At 35.8% G+C, this 16,502-nt stretch overlaps 1 protein-coding gene across 2 annotated transcripts; it reads left to right on the top strand.

Annotated features, from left to right (window-relative positions):
• The first annotated feature begins 8,593 nt into the window (after window positions 1-8,593).
• LOC121418625 (protein YIF1B-A-like) lies at window positions 8,594-15,633 on the top strand. 2 transcript variants are annotated; one of them, XM_041612601.1, is made up of 7 exons: window positions 8,594-8,739; window positions 10,940-11,217; window positions 11,735-11,839; window positions 12,191-12,327; window positions 12,764-12,919; window positions 13,585-13,678; window positions 14,297-15,633. In XM_041612601.1, exons 1-7 carry the CDS (start codon window positions 8,706-8,708, stop codon window positions 14,462-14,464), a joined length of 972 nt encoding a protein of 323 aa, XP_041468535.1. In that variant the 5' UTR covers window positions 8,594-8,705; the 3' UTR covers window positions 14,465-15,633. The 2 variants fall into 2 exon arrangements, with proteins under 2 accessions (XP_041468535.1, XP_041468536.1); XM_041612602.1 differs by having other exon boundaries at window positions 8,594-8,733.
• The last annotated feature ends 869 nt before the right edge of the window (window positions 15,634-16,502 follow it).

Genomic DNA, 16,502 nt, shown 5'->3' on the forward strand with positions numbered 1-16,502 from the left:
AGTGTTGAGAATTGTTTAAAATCTGTCGTAACATGTTACGATTCAAATGAAACCAATCAGTTTAGGAATCTTTCTTATTTCTTGTATTTTAAATTCAACCTTCAGAAAAGGCTTCACTATTAATCGTATTGCTTCAATTCAAATATTAGCTCTTTAAAATGCATATTTGACCGTAGCCTGACTGACCCTTAACATCAACATTGTTTGTATGAAGTTACACTAAGACAGCAAAATTTCGCTTTATAATCAATCACACTTTATTAAAATACAAGATGCAAATGATAAACTAACCACTTTGCTTACCTTTCTGATGATATTCTTTGTCTAATCTTCAAGGATGCTACTGATGAATGTGAAATTTTAAACCATCACATGCAACCTAACTCATATGACCAAGTAATAAGGTAACTGGAAGCATGGTAAGAAGAGCGCGGATGAATACAAGCATGCCAATTTTCGGCAGCGGAGCCATAGAGAACGAATTGTGTTAATTCAAGCATATCTGACGTAGCAACAATGAATGCAGGAGATGCATTAGAGAGAAAGATAAAGAGAGAGAGAGAGAGAGAGACGGTGGGAGATAATGAAAACGACGCCATTGTTGCTATCTATATCTGTAGGCCTGTATCAAATATGGAAAAATAAATCATATTCTCAATGATGAAAATTACATATATCGATTGTTTTGTTAATACAACACCCCCTTATATTATCAATCAATTGGAAATCACAAGTGCGATCACCTGACCCCCTGCCAATGTGACAGCGTTCATAAACAAACATGTATCAATACAAGTACCCTTTATATTGTTAATCATTCGGAAATATAAACAGGGGTGTTCTCCTAGCCCCCTGCCCCCCCCCCCCCTCTCCCATCAGACGGCGATAGTACACGGTGTTTTTTTTTTCTTTCAGTCAAATGGTTTGCATATGGGCATCATTATGGGCATCGCAGGCGTCGCCCTAGAATTTGTTTGGCGTCGAAATATTCTCTTCAGCTGTATAATTGCTTGTGGTTATACAGTTTCGGCCAGATGCTTTCTGACCCATTGCAGTAAGCTTGTAGCAGGTGCGTTGCATTCTTACGTTCATAAAGCAGACCTGTTTTTCCGAGGAGTGCACGGACAATTTGACCAATGGACTTGGATTCCTTGATAATAGTCTATTCAGCGGTTGGTTGCGCGATGAATACAGTATTGACATGTGTGCAAAAAATACCATCAAATGCTTTATAGGTCTTCGCAAAATCATTTGCTAGTAGGTCCAGTGGCGTAACTACGGGGGGCATGGGGGGCACGCCCCAATCGGCTGACCAAAAAAAAGGGGGAAAAGGAGAAAAAGAGGGAGAAAGGAAGAGAACGAAGTGGGAAAGAAGAACTTATTAATCATGATAATGCTATATTATAATTATGTTACATAAGAAACATTTTTATCATAACTTTACGAAACATAATTTTCTCAGGCCTATGTCTCCGCTGTTCCTGGTGCTTGCATTGTCTGTTTAATGAGATATATAATCCTATTTTACTAAAACCTCCCGTTTTCAAGTCAATATACACCAAATATATTTCCTCGCACTTCGAGCTATTATTGTTTCATGTAGCGACATATGCATCTTTTTCATGACAACTTAAAGTCATTGCCCCATGTTAAGGTCTTAATATAAAACATTTCCTGTCCGTGATTACGTTCGCATTAGTGGATTGGTGAGATATGTCTGCTCTCCATGAATACGGAATTACGGATCAGTCCTTAAAATGTCCGTTTTTCTGATATGAATATCGAAAATTTTCAGCTGCTCGCGCTTAGCGCTCGCATCACTTGGTTAGTAAAATACGTATGATCCTACAAACAAATCTTAAAATGTCCCTCTTCAGGTCTGAATTATCTAAATTTTCAGCTCGCCCTTCTCGCTCGCAATATTTGATTAGTGAGATGCGTATTGTATTCATGATTACAATGACTACAAGTGCTTCATGTGTTTAGATGTAATTCTAACAAAATCAGCAAGCGCTTGGCACTCGCATTGGATGACTCTGGGAAGATTGTATATTCTTAACTGATTCCTAAAATATAGTCCTTAAAATCTGTCTGTTTGGGGTCAATAATATACAAAAACTATTTAACGAGACAGGTACGTATTATGATTACCAAAATTTGATTATAATGTCCCTTTTTGGGTCTGAATATCAAAAATTTTCAGCTCGTGCTTCGTGCTCGCATTATTTGATCAGTGAGATACATATCAGTTTAATGACATTGTCCTTAAATTGTCTATATTAGATTATCATACCTAGTAGCGCTCACGAAGTGACTCAAAATTTTCGCTGGTGCCCCCCCATGCCGTGACCCACGGTACGCCACTGAGTAGGTCCATGGTAAAATGCAGCGAATAAAAATGTTATGAATAATTCGCCTCTTAAAATTGTGTTTCAATGTCAAGTGGCGCATTAAAGGGGTGTTTTCACAGATTTGACCCTCCCCCTTTTCCCAAATAAATTCCCATTGAGCTCACTCTTTTGTGAAGAGTATTCCCATTTTGAATATTGATGGCATTACGTTAATTAGATATCTTCTTTTATTAATTATTTTATTATGCATTCAATCATATTTTTAAATAATCTTTTCCTTTACCTGTTGTTAAATTCATTATTACGTCATTAACTGCTCGTCAGGAAACTACGCAGATTACCTTTATGTTTTATGAGAGATATTGCTTGTCCACTTAAAATATTTCTATACATTTGAACTTACTCCCAAAATACAATGATATACAGCAAAGGGAATACCGTTGACCAGCGGCCGGGATATAGCCTTAACATCTCTTTAAACATTTTAGGGGAGTCATGGTCAAAATCATATTGATGCATGGACTTATTTAAATTGATCAGTTATAACGAGAAAAAATGCATAATTATATTCAAAGAAATTAGCATTGGGTGACTGAAAGCACACTCTTGATCGCCATCCATGGTTCCTACACAAGAATATTCAAAATCACATCATTGATTGTTCCCCACAAGACTTTCGCCCAGACAATCTTATTTCCATTTTTTATGTTAGTGTGCTGCATGCCAATCGACACCAAAACCAAAACTAACAAATCAACTCCGAACATAAAATCTCAATATCTCTCTTGTGATATATATATATTTTATCAGGTTTCATTTAATTTTCATTGCATGTAGTATGAACTATATTGTGTCTGACAAATCATTGGCGTATAGATAGGGCTTCAGAAGCACTTGCCACCCCCCTTCAAAAATAAAGTACCATAATCCAAGGGGACAGGGAATAAAAAGGAAGAAATAAGATTTTTTTTTGGCTTTTCAAATTTCTCTGGACAAATTTGACCTCCATTTTGTAGTGAATTTTTTTTTTGCTTTTTAAATTAATATCAGCACCTGTCATCTACTTAAGAGAAAGTAAAAAAAATGACAATAAGCGGAGGGAACTAACAATTAAATCTTTCATTTCACTTTATCAAAATGAAAATGCTGCTCGGCATGTTTTTTGTTTGATATGTTTAGTATATTCAATTCATTATACATTGCGCTTGAAATATCTCGTTTTCAAGTAAATAATAATGATAAAAATCGTGATTCGCACTGTCATTTGTTTGTTTTGTAAGATGATTAAAAAAGTGCTGGCAATGTCCCGTTTGCAGGTCAGAATATCAAAAATGATCCCCGCTCGCGTTTCGCGTTCGGATATGTTTTCATTGATTTGTACAAATATTCCTAAAATTTCCCTTATTCTGGATCAGCCTATTCCTTTCATGGCATGCATATCGTATTCATGACTACCATGATTACAACAACTTAATAGCTCCGTTCCACGTCAGTATATAAGCTCACGCTTCGCGCTTAGGATAAAAAAACGTTTTAGGTTTGGTTTAATATACCGTATAAAAATCATAATAATGTTTAGTGAAGAAAATGAAGAATAATGGCGAATGTTATCCTAATGCTAAAAAAGATACGGGTGAATCGCTCTATTTAGAGCCATCGACATCTTTTCTCTCTTATTCAATTCAATATATCCAAGAGTTTCAGCTCGCGCTTCACGCTCACATAGACGACAAAATATGCGCAAAATGTTCTTTTTTCAGGTTAGTATAACAAATAGCTTCCCAATTCGGGCTCACATTTTCTCTTTTTATTTACCTGTTCATGAATTCAAACGGCGCTTAAAATAAGCCCTTTTTATCTGTTCATCAATATATTTTTTTAATCTTCAGTAAACTGTGTGAGGGATCTCCCAAATAACATGTATATGAAAATTGTCAGTTTTCTGACATTTATACCTTGGTCACATTTGCTCTTCGGTGGCCGCACGGCGAGTTGAAAACAGTCGTTTTAACATTTTTTGTACCAGCTGCATATAGGTACATGGTTTGAATTAAAATTAACAAAACGGCTGTTTTTTGACTCGCCGTACGACCGCCGTAGAATGTGACCAAGGTATTAGAGTCTGAATGGGTGAGAAGGTGGACGTCTTTTAATTGTTTATTAATGAGTTGAATGGGCTGTTGCTATGATTTGGACTGTCTTGGTATTTCTATTGTCAATGTCATGTGATTTATTCCAGGCCCGGGTTCCAGGCTCCTTGCATTTTTTAGATGGTTTGAGGAAAGGGTATAAAGGGCGGGATACCTAAGACAGATGTTAAAGGAAGGGAGAGAAAGTAAGAGTAAGTATTACGTAATTGGGATATGCCGATTGCAGAAAAGAAGTGAAAAGGAACAGGTGAAATAGATAATTGCGGAAAGTAGATGCGGTGAGAAAGAGAGGATACCGTGAGCCGATTAGCTGTTTGGAAGACATAAAGACATAAGTTGGAATTTGGGAAGAGAAAGAGTGGATGAGACAGTTAAAATAAGAACATTGGCGAGCCGGAGAACTCAAGTTTGAAATATCGATTCGCTAAATTAATTAAGTCCCGGTTTCATTTGATGAGGAAATTTTGACACATGGCTCGGCGGTGCATGGCAATGACTTCGCATTATATATAGGGGCCTATGAAAAGGGATTGGCTAGCAATTATTTATGTTAGTTATAGGCTACTGGTTGATTTTCTGAAGCGAGTTATGTTTGTTAATTTTCGAATCTAAGTTGATGTTAGTTTCCGGGGCGTGGTTATCGGGATGTGGGTTTAACCTTGGTCGAGAGAATGAGGGAGGGGGGGTGGAGAAAAAGAGAATGATGGAGAACGAAAAAAAAATTAAGGGAGGGGACAAAATCCTGTAAGTTTAAAAACAGAGAGAGAGAGAGGGGGGGCGGGGGAGGATGGTGTGTGATGTAGTGATGACCCCCATAGTTAATGGGGGGGGGGGTGTCGGTGGTAGTAAGAGAAAATGGAGAAGAGTTAGACGTATCAGATATATAGGAAGAAAAAAAGATAAATGAAATTTAGTGGACGGGCAAATTAAAAAGTCTTTCAGGTCACCGTGTAAAAATACTCTATTTCATTATTTTTGACCCCCCCCCCATTAAAACAATTTACATTTTAGTATTTTAATGTCTATGTGATCGAGAGGGAGAAATACTTTTGCACCAATGGGTGCTTGAAGATGTGTGTGTGTGTGGGGGGGGGTACGGGCGTAAGTCCCAGGGGGAGGGGGAGGTGGGGAATATATCCCACCCGCACTTCCATGAGAGGGGGAAGCATGTACAATCATTTTCCCCGGACCGCTTTTCAAGACATAGGTGATTTAAAAAAAAATCATAAAATAATTAGTACTACTCTTAATGAGTGGATTCATCTTTGAATGTCCTGAAAGTGCTTACATGCCCAATTTTGCATAAAAAATGACAAACCGTGATAGGCCATAGTAGTATGTACACGGTTATAACATACCATATCATATATATACACAGACATCATTTGAAAGATATATATGTTCAGTTTTTGACAATTCTCTGTCTTACAATTAAATCAAAATTTGCTCGCTTCGATCACCCGCATATTGATATTATAATGTACACTTAATATCAAAACAAAGCCATTAATTGCAATAGTTATAAAACAAATATCGAGTAGGCCTATATTTTCATCACCATCAATTAAAAGTAATAGAATATCTCCACGCACAGAGCCTCGATGTGGGGGTGAAGCAAGACTTTTAATTTTCAGCTCAATATATTGCTCCCCCCTCACTGCTTTATTGGACCGGATTTACGCCTCTGGTGGAGGGGCCGGGTGGGTCAAATTAAACCTGTACGTGAGCCAGCTAGGGTTCACCTTGTCAAAACTTTCGTTCACGTTGATAAAAATGGTCGACCATGAATGGGTTAATATTTGCCTACACGGTAATCTGACATCAAAACTAAAACCTAAAAAAAAAAACCTTGACATATTTTATTTCATACTGACAATTCACTTTCTCCAAAGTAAGAAAGTATAATTACTGGGATCTTTCTTATTCTTTCAATATTGCTCCGCTATTGTGTTAAAAGTGTTCATTATCATTATGTCAAATGTTATCATAGATTACTTTCGTGTCCTATTCATCTGTTCCCATTCTTCTTCTGACATTACTTCTTGTTTTATGTACCTTTCTCTCTGCACCACCTTTCATATATTATGAACAATGATGTTCATAGTTTGTAATATATATCTATATTTCAATTTGACCCTGCCAATTCACGTAATTCAGCTTTTGCCGGTTGCGAAGTGAATTACTGTAATAATTAATACAATTCATATATTTCCATGCACAATAATTTCATTAAATTGAGTTCATTGCTCATTTATTTGTATTCATATCAACTGATCTGTGTGATGAATACTGAAAAGGAATATTACATCTAAAATTCTGGAGTGTGCAGCTAACCAAAATAAAGTAAGCGGATGACAAAAACCTCAGTCATCATTATCATTGACCTCGATTTGCTATTACGTGTCTGTGTGTTTGTGTGATTGAGTTCTCTTTTTTTCAGACGTGTATCAATTATGATTGTTTACGTCTGGACCATACAGATATCATGGTCTGGACCGACCTTTAACGTCACCATCAAAAGACGTGACAAGGGCTCGAACCTCAATCTGATTTAAAGTAACTCCCCCGGGAATTAACTTTCCAACATAGCTTGATCATGTTGATTGGATGACAAGCACACGCCACAAAAAATATTATTGCTTAAAAGTGACTAAATGAACACTATCAAAATGTGAAAGAACATCATCAAAATAAGGTGATGATTTTCAGTCACAAACAGTTGAATGTGTTAATCCGTGCACATTTTTTCTTCCTGGATTTTTTTACTACTAAATACAACACACTGATAAAAATTTATGAATTTTTAAAACCAAATAATGTTATCTTTTTGAAACTACATTGTCTACTATTATTATCTTCATCATTTTTTAAAAATCATGAGTTTTTCAGCTCTCTTTTTTGGAAGATGGTGATTGTAGATCCCCCTTGCGTGCCCCTTAACACACAAACTATACACAATTTTATTTCTGACCGGGTAAATTGCAGTACCCTAGCTGGGACCACTTGCGGCGGCTTTGCTTCCGATTTACGATTTTATTTTTGGGGGCTTGAATACTTTACGTCGGACTTGCAGCTAATGTTGAATGCCATATAAGTTTAAATATTGAGCAATTGACAAAACCTATATAAACCATATTTCCTTCCCAAATTTATTTTTACTGTCTTTTGCCCACTCTCTGCCTATTGAGCGTGTTGTGCCTATACATCGTTATCAGGGGCGGATCCGGCTTTCGCCAATAGGGGGGGGGGGGGGGGGCTGAAAATGTTTCACCCTTATTTTCCCTGATCGGGCCACTCAAAGTTGATTTTCGTTTCTTTGAAGAGGGTAGTCCTACAGTCAGCCTGCTTTATTCTGATAAAACAATATATGTATGGAATAATCTCATAAGCCAAATTCAAAAAGTGTGAGTGCGAAGCGCAACTAAATTTGGGGAAATTTCTTGTATTTTGTCCTGAAAATTGAACATTCTGGGCAATGTTTGTGATCCTGAACAAGATGCGAATGTAAATATATAACTACTTTGACGCGAGCAACCATGCGTTCTGGTGTGATCTTAAGGGACATGTTAAAGACTCTTTGCAGTTAGCCATGTATAGACGATACATAATATTCAACCATTCAATAATGCGAGCGCGAAATGCAAGCGGATTTTATTTGACATTCCAACCTGAATTGAAATTCTAAACACTTAATTGTAATCATGAACGGAGAGGTATAAATAAACAATTGATACGAGCGCGAAGTGCGAGAGAAAAAAAATTTTAGACCTAAAATTTTGACACTTTATTCATGTTTTGTGAATCATGAAAAGGATGGGTAAAACAGACATTTTACCATGTTTACAGAGCACTAATTTTCAAAAGAATTTGTAAATCAAATAAAATAATCAAATCTCGATGTCCGAGCGGAACGGTTTTGTATATTGACTTAAAATGTGAAAACTTGATATTTCAAGCTACATGTCAGCGTATTGAGCAAGGTGATTATATCTCATCGAACAGGCAAGTTTATTGCAGTCTCAGCAAAATTTAATACAGAAAATATTTTGTTTTCGATTTGGCATTCCATAATCGGTGTAATGAAAAATTTTCAGAAACATAGGTGGTCTGATTTGTGTACCGTGGCATTTTTTGCAGTAACAGGACATCATTTTGAGAATTTTGAATCCTAATTTGCTTCATTTTCATCAGGAATTTGATCAAAATGGACGTTCCACCAGGGTTAAGGCATCGTAAGTGTATGTTACTTTCTAAAATTTTAGATGTTGGTGTTACTGTGGTGCAGAAAAATGGAGTAAACCTGCTGCTGTTATGTTCTGCAACGGTGCAACTTGTCAACTTTCAGTTTGTATGCACGTTAATGTCAATTTGCAGGCCGCCCGTCACCCGGTAGTGTGCATCTCCTATCCGCATGATCACCCATAGTACCCGCGTTGTTGAGGTGTCTTGAGCTGTGCTGCCTGTCAGTGTTGTTGTTCACCTAACATTCAACTTGGGATTAAACATGAATGTCTTTGAAATTCCTCAATAGTTTCATTTTATATTGTTCCTTCTATTCTCAAGAGTAATTTTTCATGAAACAAATCTCTGTGAGTTTGACTGTCTTGTCCCAACCATCATGACCATGCCAAAGTTGTTCATTGAATGAGTGCGTTTATGTTCTTTTTATCCTTTGGCTTGATGTGGCTTGCGAGAATTGTTTTGCATTCTAAGTTTGTTTTGTTCGAATGACTCGGCCTATTAAGAGCTTTGTTCAGTCTTGAATTGTCTTGTCCTTTCTTTTTTTTCAAATTTAGTAAGCATATTAAAGGTGATTCTACAGCATGCTGTCTAAAACCATAAAAATGCTGAGCTTCTCAATTTTTCATAGAATCAGAACAATTTATATTTTTCAATTTCTCTACTACTTTTTTAAGCATGTTTTGTTTACATGTATTGTTAAGCATATAGATTCTACATGTACTATTATACTGTATGCAATTCTGACAAAATATGCAAACAGATGAAAAGGTCTTAATTTTCTGAGTGCTTCAGATTTTGATGACATTTCAGTAGATAGGCCTACATTTATTTATATTTTTATTTTTTTACATCTTTTTCATGTCAATTTTGTTGGTGGGATGTACTTGACATTTAAACAAATAAAATATGTATGTTTTACAATTTTCATAGTCTTAACATTTTCTTATATAACATTCCATATTTTCCTTTGCTAAAATAATTGGCATTGCCTGAATAATAAGCAAATTGATGTACATGTACAGTGGAAGCTTCGTGGACAGCGGTTCTGACTCTCGCCCCCGGTGGGGTCACTCAATATGACTTGGGGACCGCATGACCGTTACCAAAATCGCGGGATAGGGGGTCAATTTCACGGAACGTCCATGGACAGATCACTCCTCGAAGTAGTGAAAATAGGGGTGCTCACCGTCCTCGATCTGATGGAAATAGGGGTCAGGAAAAAGGGGAGAACGATTACGGGAAGTAAAATCCGTCGCTGCGCATCATGCTCTGTATCTTTATATGGACAACTCTACATTTATTTTTACAAAGAATTCTACTTTTCTTATTTTTCAAGTAAAATAAAGTTCTTTTGGATTATTGTATCAAAATGACATGGCTCTTGGTCACCTTTAAGGACTGAGCACTCTGACGCCTGTGTTGCAATTTCCTCAAATGAGGAAAGGGTGTAAATGCCCTGTCCTTGAAATACGGTAAATAGGGGTAAATTTGCGAAATGGGCAAAAGTGTCCTTACAATCTTATAATTAGGGGTGTTTCAAGGTACCATTAGTACCGCAATTTTGTCCTTGTTTTGCGTGAAAATAGGGGGGTAAATTTCACAAAATGTCCTTGAAATTGACTGCAATAGGGGGTCACTTGCATTTGTGGTAACGGTCATACGTGTCCCCCTCTGCGGCTGAGTGACCCCACCGGGCTCTCGCCACGTAATCAGAGGGTTATGCGTTTGAATCCCACCATGGCCTATCATCCTTTGGCAAAGCGTCAATCCACAATTTGCCACTCTCTACCCAGATGTTAAATGGGTACCCAGTAGGAAGCGAAAGCCTATGTAGTATGCTTAGCAATTGAGTCTTGGAACTCTTGTTGGAATGCTCCCCAGGGAGTGGAGAAGGTGCATACATTGTATGCAGGCATGCAAGGATCCGATGACCGGGGTAATGATATATCTGTAAAGCGCATAGTGTTGCATTGCACGTGATTACCAAGTGCATTTGAAATACAAAAAAAATTATAATTTCACTGTAGCAACATGAGATGGTCATTATTATTCACCCTCCCACTCCCTATCTCTTTTCAAATTTTGAGTATTGATTATTACACGTTGTTAAAATGTGCTACACAGTCAGACACATATCGTGTAATTCTAACTTGATTTCTTTGAATTTGTTTTTTTTTATAATTCAAAATAATGTAGCTCAACAAAGGCAAGGGCACCAGAGGAAACCTCGAGCCAAGCAGCAGCAGGGTAGACAACCCCAACTGTTTGATGATACTAGCACCGGTATGCCCCCACCCCAGGGGGTAGGGGCACAACCACCCCCACCAGGAGGAATGCAACAGAATCCATACGGAGGTCCACCAGGTCCTATGCAATTCCCTGGACAGAACCTGATGAACGATCCCATGGCCAATATGGCCATGCAGTATGGGGCATCGTTGGCTGACCAAGGAAAGGATGTAGTTGAAAAACAGGTGAATTAATTTTCTGACTTCTCCTCTTTCTTCCATCGTAGTCACCTGTTAGTGTTCATGTGAATCTGACTTTTCGAAACCATTTTGAAATATATTGTAGATGGGTAAATTTAGAACAGCAGCAAATGAACTATCTTGGATTTAAAAGACCTGTATTATCTCTGAATAAATCTATCTTCATACATGTAACTCAGTCTTCGATAGATATTGCCTGTGGAAAATTCAAACAGAGTGATTTGAGGCAATATGGATATTTAGAATTGTTGATAAATCTACCACGTTCAATCTGTTTTAAATATAGTGACTTAAATTGATAATTAGCATGATAACTGCAGCTTTCAAAACAAGATAAAACACAATTGAACTCAAAGACTACTATACACTCCAGTTTTGAACATATAAAACAGCAATTCTTTATCATGACAAGAAATAATAGACTGAAATGGATCATAAAAGAATAGATAGCATATTCTAGTGACTTTTGATCAGCTGAATATTTTCTGATTTGTTATCACAGATTGACAGATTTATGTCTGTCAGCAAACTCAAGTACTATTTTGCAGTAGATACCACCTATGTCGCAAAGAAGCTCCTTATTTTACTCTTTCCATTTTCACATACGGTAAGTGACTTAGTTTGTTTATTTATCATTATTGTCCTAAAATTCTATTCCACCATTATCAAATTAGCAGAAATACAATTCATATTTTTATTGTTGTGGTTAACTTGGTGATACAGTGTAGATTGAAAAATCAAACTGTTAATGCAGGATTATATTGTTCTTTGAAATGAAACCGACGCATGAATTTAGGACCTTCAAAATACATACAGCATAACTGTACAGATAAGTCATGAAGATTAAACATAAAATGTACAATATCAAGAAGCTGAAATCAGTTCTACATAGACCCACATGTTCAAATGTACTGTTCTACTTTTGTCACAATGTAATACTCGATATTATGTATTGTAGGATTGGACAATTCGTTATAATCAAGAGGAGCCGGTAGCCCCACGCTATGAAGTCAATGCTCCTGATCTGTATATCCCTGCTATGGCATTTGTCACATATCTTCTGCTTGCTGGGGTAGCACTTGGACAACAACAAAGGTAATTTAGAGAAAAAATAAAACCTACTTGAGGTTTTTTAATCTGTACGATTTTTCTTGTATTTATTTTATAGTGAACTTGACTTGAATATTGATGATATATTTTTTAAAACATCTAGGCCGTGTCTTACAAAGAGTTCCGATTGATCCGATCAATCTCAACTGTATGAAAATCCATCCATACCATATTTTTTTCTTCAGGAAATTTGCACAATGTCCTTTACAAAGAAAGAGAAGCACACTGAATTCTCAAAGAAATGATGCATGCATAAATACACGTATCTAGAAAATAAGATCGGGCCCAGCTGTTGTGCCTGTGTCAGTGTTGACATCACCAAAATAAGACATGCATCGTGTCTATGCTTCGTCCATAGTAGTAATACCTTTGACAAGTTAGCCGATTTTTCAAATTCGTGCATTTTGTTTGTTTATTTCAGATTCAGTCCTGAAATGCTTGGAAGACAAGGTAGCTCTGCTCTTGTTTGGTTCATCATTGAGGTAGTAGCTGTTATCATCACCATGTACATCACGAACATTCTTACTGCACTCAGAAAACTGGATCTAGTGGCATTTTGTGGATATAAATATGTTAGGTGAGCGCGAATGGATATGACATTCATGTTTTTTCTTATTCATAAATGACCCAAAGTTTCAAACGCCATTTTATGTAATTAGGATCAAACTTAAAATGTTGGTATACTCTATAAAGATAAATGAATCAATATTATCAGCTAATTATCACCAAATAGGATGGGTAAGATGTAAAAAAAATAAAAATGCAAAGCTATTTCTGCTACATGTGCATTCACTAGTGGTTTTCATTTTGATGGAATTGTGGTTGATTCCCAACTTAAAAAGGGATTGCCAACTGTTATGATGATTTTTTGGTATCTTATACTGCTGGCTGTTTTTCAGGTTGTGCTTATTCAGGTGATGCAATGCTAGACTTCAATGGGACAAGAAACATTTGGGTAGTGCACATCATTTTCCACTTAATCTTACACTTCTTATGCTTTAAATACATTATTAATTAAAAAATTGAGAAGTGATAAAATAAGTTTCATATATTGATAAGTCATCAAGAATGGCAGAATTAGTGATACCAACTGGACGGAAACATACATCAATCTCTTTTTATGGCGTCTCCAATTTCCATTGCAATTACACGTCAATTATTCATATCAAAGGTGTATGTGTAATATATCAGGTGTAATGACTGATTTTAAATGCATATTCCTTGTCTCTTTGTGTTTTGCAGCATGATTGTATGTCTCCTTGCCAGTGTCACGTTTGGTTCATTCTTCTATTACATTGCATTCTTCTACACTAGTGTCTCAATAGTCTTCTTTTTGGTGAGTACAAATATATCGTCAGGTAGCCAAATGTAAAGTTCATGATATCCCGACCGTATCAAAAATTAACAGAATTCAAATACTTAATGCCATATCCCGACCGTATCAAAAATTCACAGAATTCAAATACTTAGAAATCTTTGTCTCCTCTATTCCATAGTCGATAACGATAACAATCATCAAATGAATATTATTCAATTTTCTATTAAGTTTAATTCTTTTTCAAATTTTAACATGATGTGGCTGATATATACATTGTTTTGTTTTTCATTTATACCACTTTGTGTCATACCATTCACTACAAGCATGATCTAATAGAAATAGAATATTATTTCAGTTTGTAAACATTCCCAAACCATTTCCAAGATTAGTCAGATTGGCTTCAATATGATAAACATGGAATCATAAACCACAAACTAGTACAAGGGAGGATTTTTCTTAGAACTGAAAAGGAATGATCGGTCATATAACAGTAGGGGTGATACTTACAATCGAATTATGACGATAATTGATGATACGCTAGCTGTAATATTAGGAATTGTAAAATGATCGTGATTGAGAAACACTGGTGAAAACTGAAGTGCAAGATCATTCCTCTTGTCCTTTTTTCCCCTGTAGGTTCGGAACTTAAAGCTAATCATCTTACCTGAATCCCATGAAGACGGTATGGGCCACGGCAGCAAGAGAAGAATGTACATCCTGCTCTTCATTGCTATCATGCAACCCATCTTTATTTACTGGTTAACCTTCCATCTTACAGGCCAGATAGTCGTCAAGGGCAAGTAAAGAATAAGACTTTTGGGGCAATGGGCAGGTACAGAAACAAGCTTTATGGGAAATGGGCAAGTTAAGATACAAGTCTTGTTGGCAACAAGCAGGTGAAGAAACAAGCTTTGAGGGCATTGGGCAAGTTAAGATAAGTCTTGTTGACAATGGGCAAGTAAAGAAACAAGCTCCATGGGAAATGGGCAAGTAAGCGAATAATCTTTGCAGTCAACATGTCATTTACTTGATTTAGAATTTTCAAATTGTCTGGACCTACTATAGCTTATTGAGTTTGTTCTCATGTGAATTAAAGTGAGGTTTGATAGTATTGTATATTCTGAACTTTTATATAATAATTAGTAATGAAAGGGGTACAGATCATTTTAACTATTCATATATTACTGTCAAAATTCTTATTTTTTTCAGTTAGATATTTATTCAGTATTTCTTCACATACAGTGGCATCTCAACATTTTTGCAAACTTATCACTAGATTTTACATGGAAATATTTATGGTAAATAAATGTATTTGTGTACAAAAAGTAACAATTATGAATGCTTTTGTGACAAAGTTTATGATTTTTTCTCTGCTTTTGCTGAAGAAAATGTCAAGTGTGTCAGGAAAGTTGTGCAAATACCAAGAACCCCTGTTATTTGTGAAAACTTATGAACTCAAAAAATAGAATTTATGCTGTTGTTATACAAGGTTGTTGACCACTCTTCATTTGTTGAACAAACTACCGATTGAATAAAAAAAACTTGACACCTCAAAAATTCCCAAATTAAGGAAAAACATGTAATGAATACATAATTATTATAACTGGCGGGAATAATTGTCTTCTTCCAAATAATTTGATACAATATTTATGTGGTATGTCTCCACGCTTGGATAATCAGTAGGTATTCTTTGCAATGATATAAATTTTGATATGTTCCGAAGTAAGGTATGACTGCAATGATTGAGTCCAGATGCTAATGATGTCATAATCCTACATGAGTTAGTAAACATATTTGCATACCCCTTTTCCATGAAATTAACTTGAAAATTCATACAAAAAAGAAGTGTTTATTATACAATTAAAATGTAAATTATTTAAAAGGGGTTTTCAAATGGATTTTAATGCAACCCTTGTAGGATTATGACACCATTGACATCTGGATTAATTCATAGCAGTCATGCCTTACTTTGGCGCAAATCAAAATTTACATGGCTGCAAAGAATACCTCATGATCATCCAAGTGCTAACACATACAACATATATATGGTATCAATTTTTTTTGAGAACATACATCTTTCGGGCCATATATAATAATTATGTGTTCATGACATGTATTTTCCTTAAATTGGGATTTGTGAGGTGTCAAGTTTTTGACTCACACGGTATATGAAAATGTTTCATAGGTTTTTAGATATGAATTTAAATTTGTTTCAATATGCTAGAATCCCAAAATGCTGTAATGTGTGAACTTTGATTCACCATCTTGCCCTCCCTCCACATTTGTCTAGTATTAACTTTTTGATGTTTATTTTGAAAATGTGCTGAATTCCATATAGTTTTATAAATGCATTGCTGTAATCAATATATGTATATGTAACTTTAAAAATATGTTCTTTTCTCTTTTTTCTTTGTTTCATTGAGGGAAATTCAAGGATGGGTAAAAAGTGTAAAAAAGAAAAATTATTCCACAAGTTTCTTAATAAGCCAGTTCGCGGTTAGCTCATGATAAATTTTTCTCAAATGACCTTTGCAATTTTTCATTAGGATGATATTTTTCACTTTCATGTGAAGATGTCGCGAAAGCTTGGGATTGTAGACCAGGTAACTAGAATAATACATCAGGGATAAAGTTTGGAAATCTGTTTTATTGTCTGCCTTTGGCACATTTGAATATTGTTTGGGCTTCTGTCAAATACCAGTGATTGTGAAGGCTTTATTTATTACTCTTCATCTTGGATGTGATGAAATGGATATTTTGAAAGGAATACATGAATAATCATCAAATCACAAATGCCTATCTATGTCAGTGAATTTGGAAGCCACGTTCATGGTTTATCTCA

The sequence above is a fragment of the Lytechinus variegatus genome, chromosome 7, assembly GCF_018143015.1.
Source record: "Lytechinus variegatus isolate NC3 chromosome 7, Lvar_3.0, whole genome shotgun sequence".
NCBI lineage: Eukaryota > Metazoa > Echinodermata > Echinoidea > Temnopleuroida > Toxopneustidae > Lytechinus > Lytechinus variegatus.

What these genes read in the sequence shown, in the direction of transcription:
- LOC121418625 (XM_041612601.1), top strand. Translation starts at nt 8,706, where the DNA reads ATGGACGTTCCACCAGGGTTAAGGCATCGTAAGT. An exon ending in AGGGTTAAGGCATCGTAAGT is followed by an intron (nt 8,740 to 10,939) that starts GTATGTTACTTT and finishes AAAATAATGTAG; the next exon opens with CTCAACAAAGGCAAGGGCAC. An exon ending in AGGATGTAGTTGAAAAACAG is followed by an intron (nt 11,218 to 11,734) that starts GTGAATTAATTT and finishes TTGTTATCACAG; the next exon opens with ATTGACAGATTTATGTCTGT.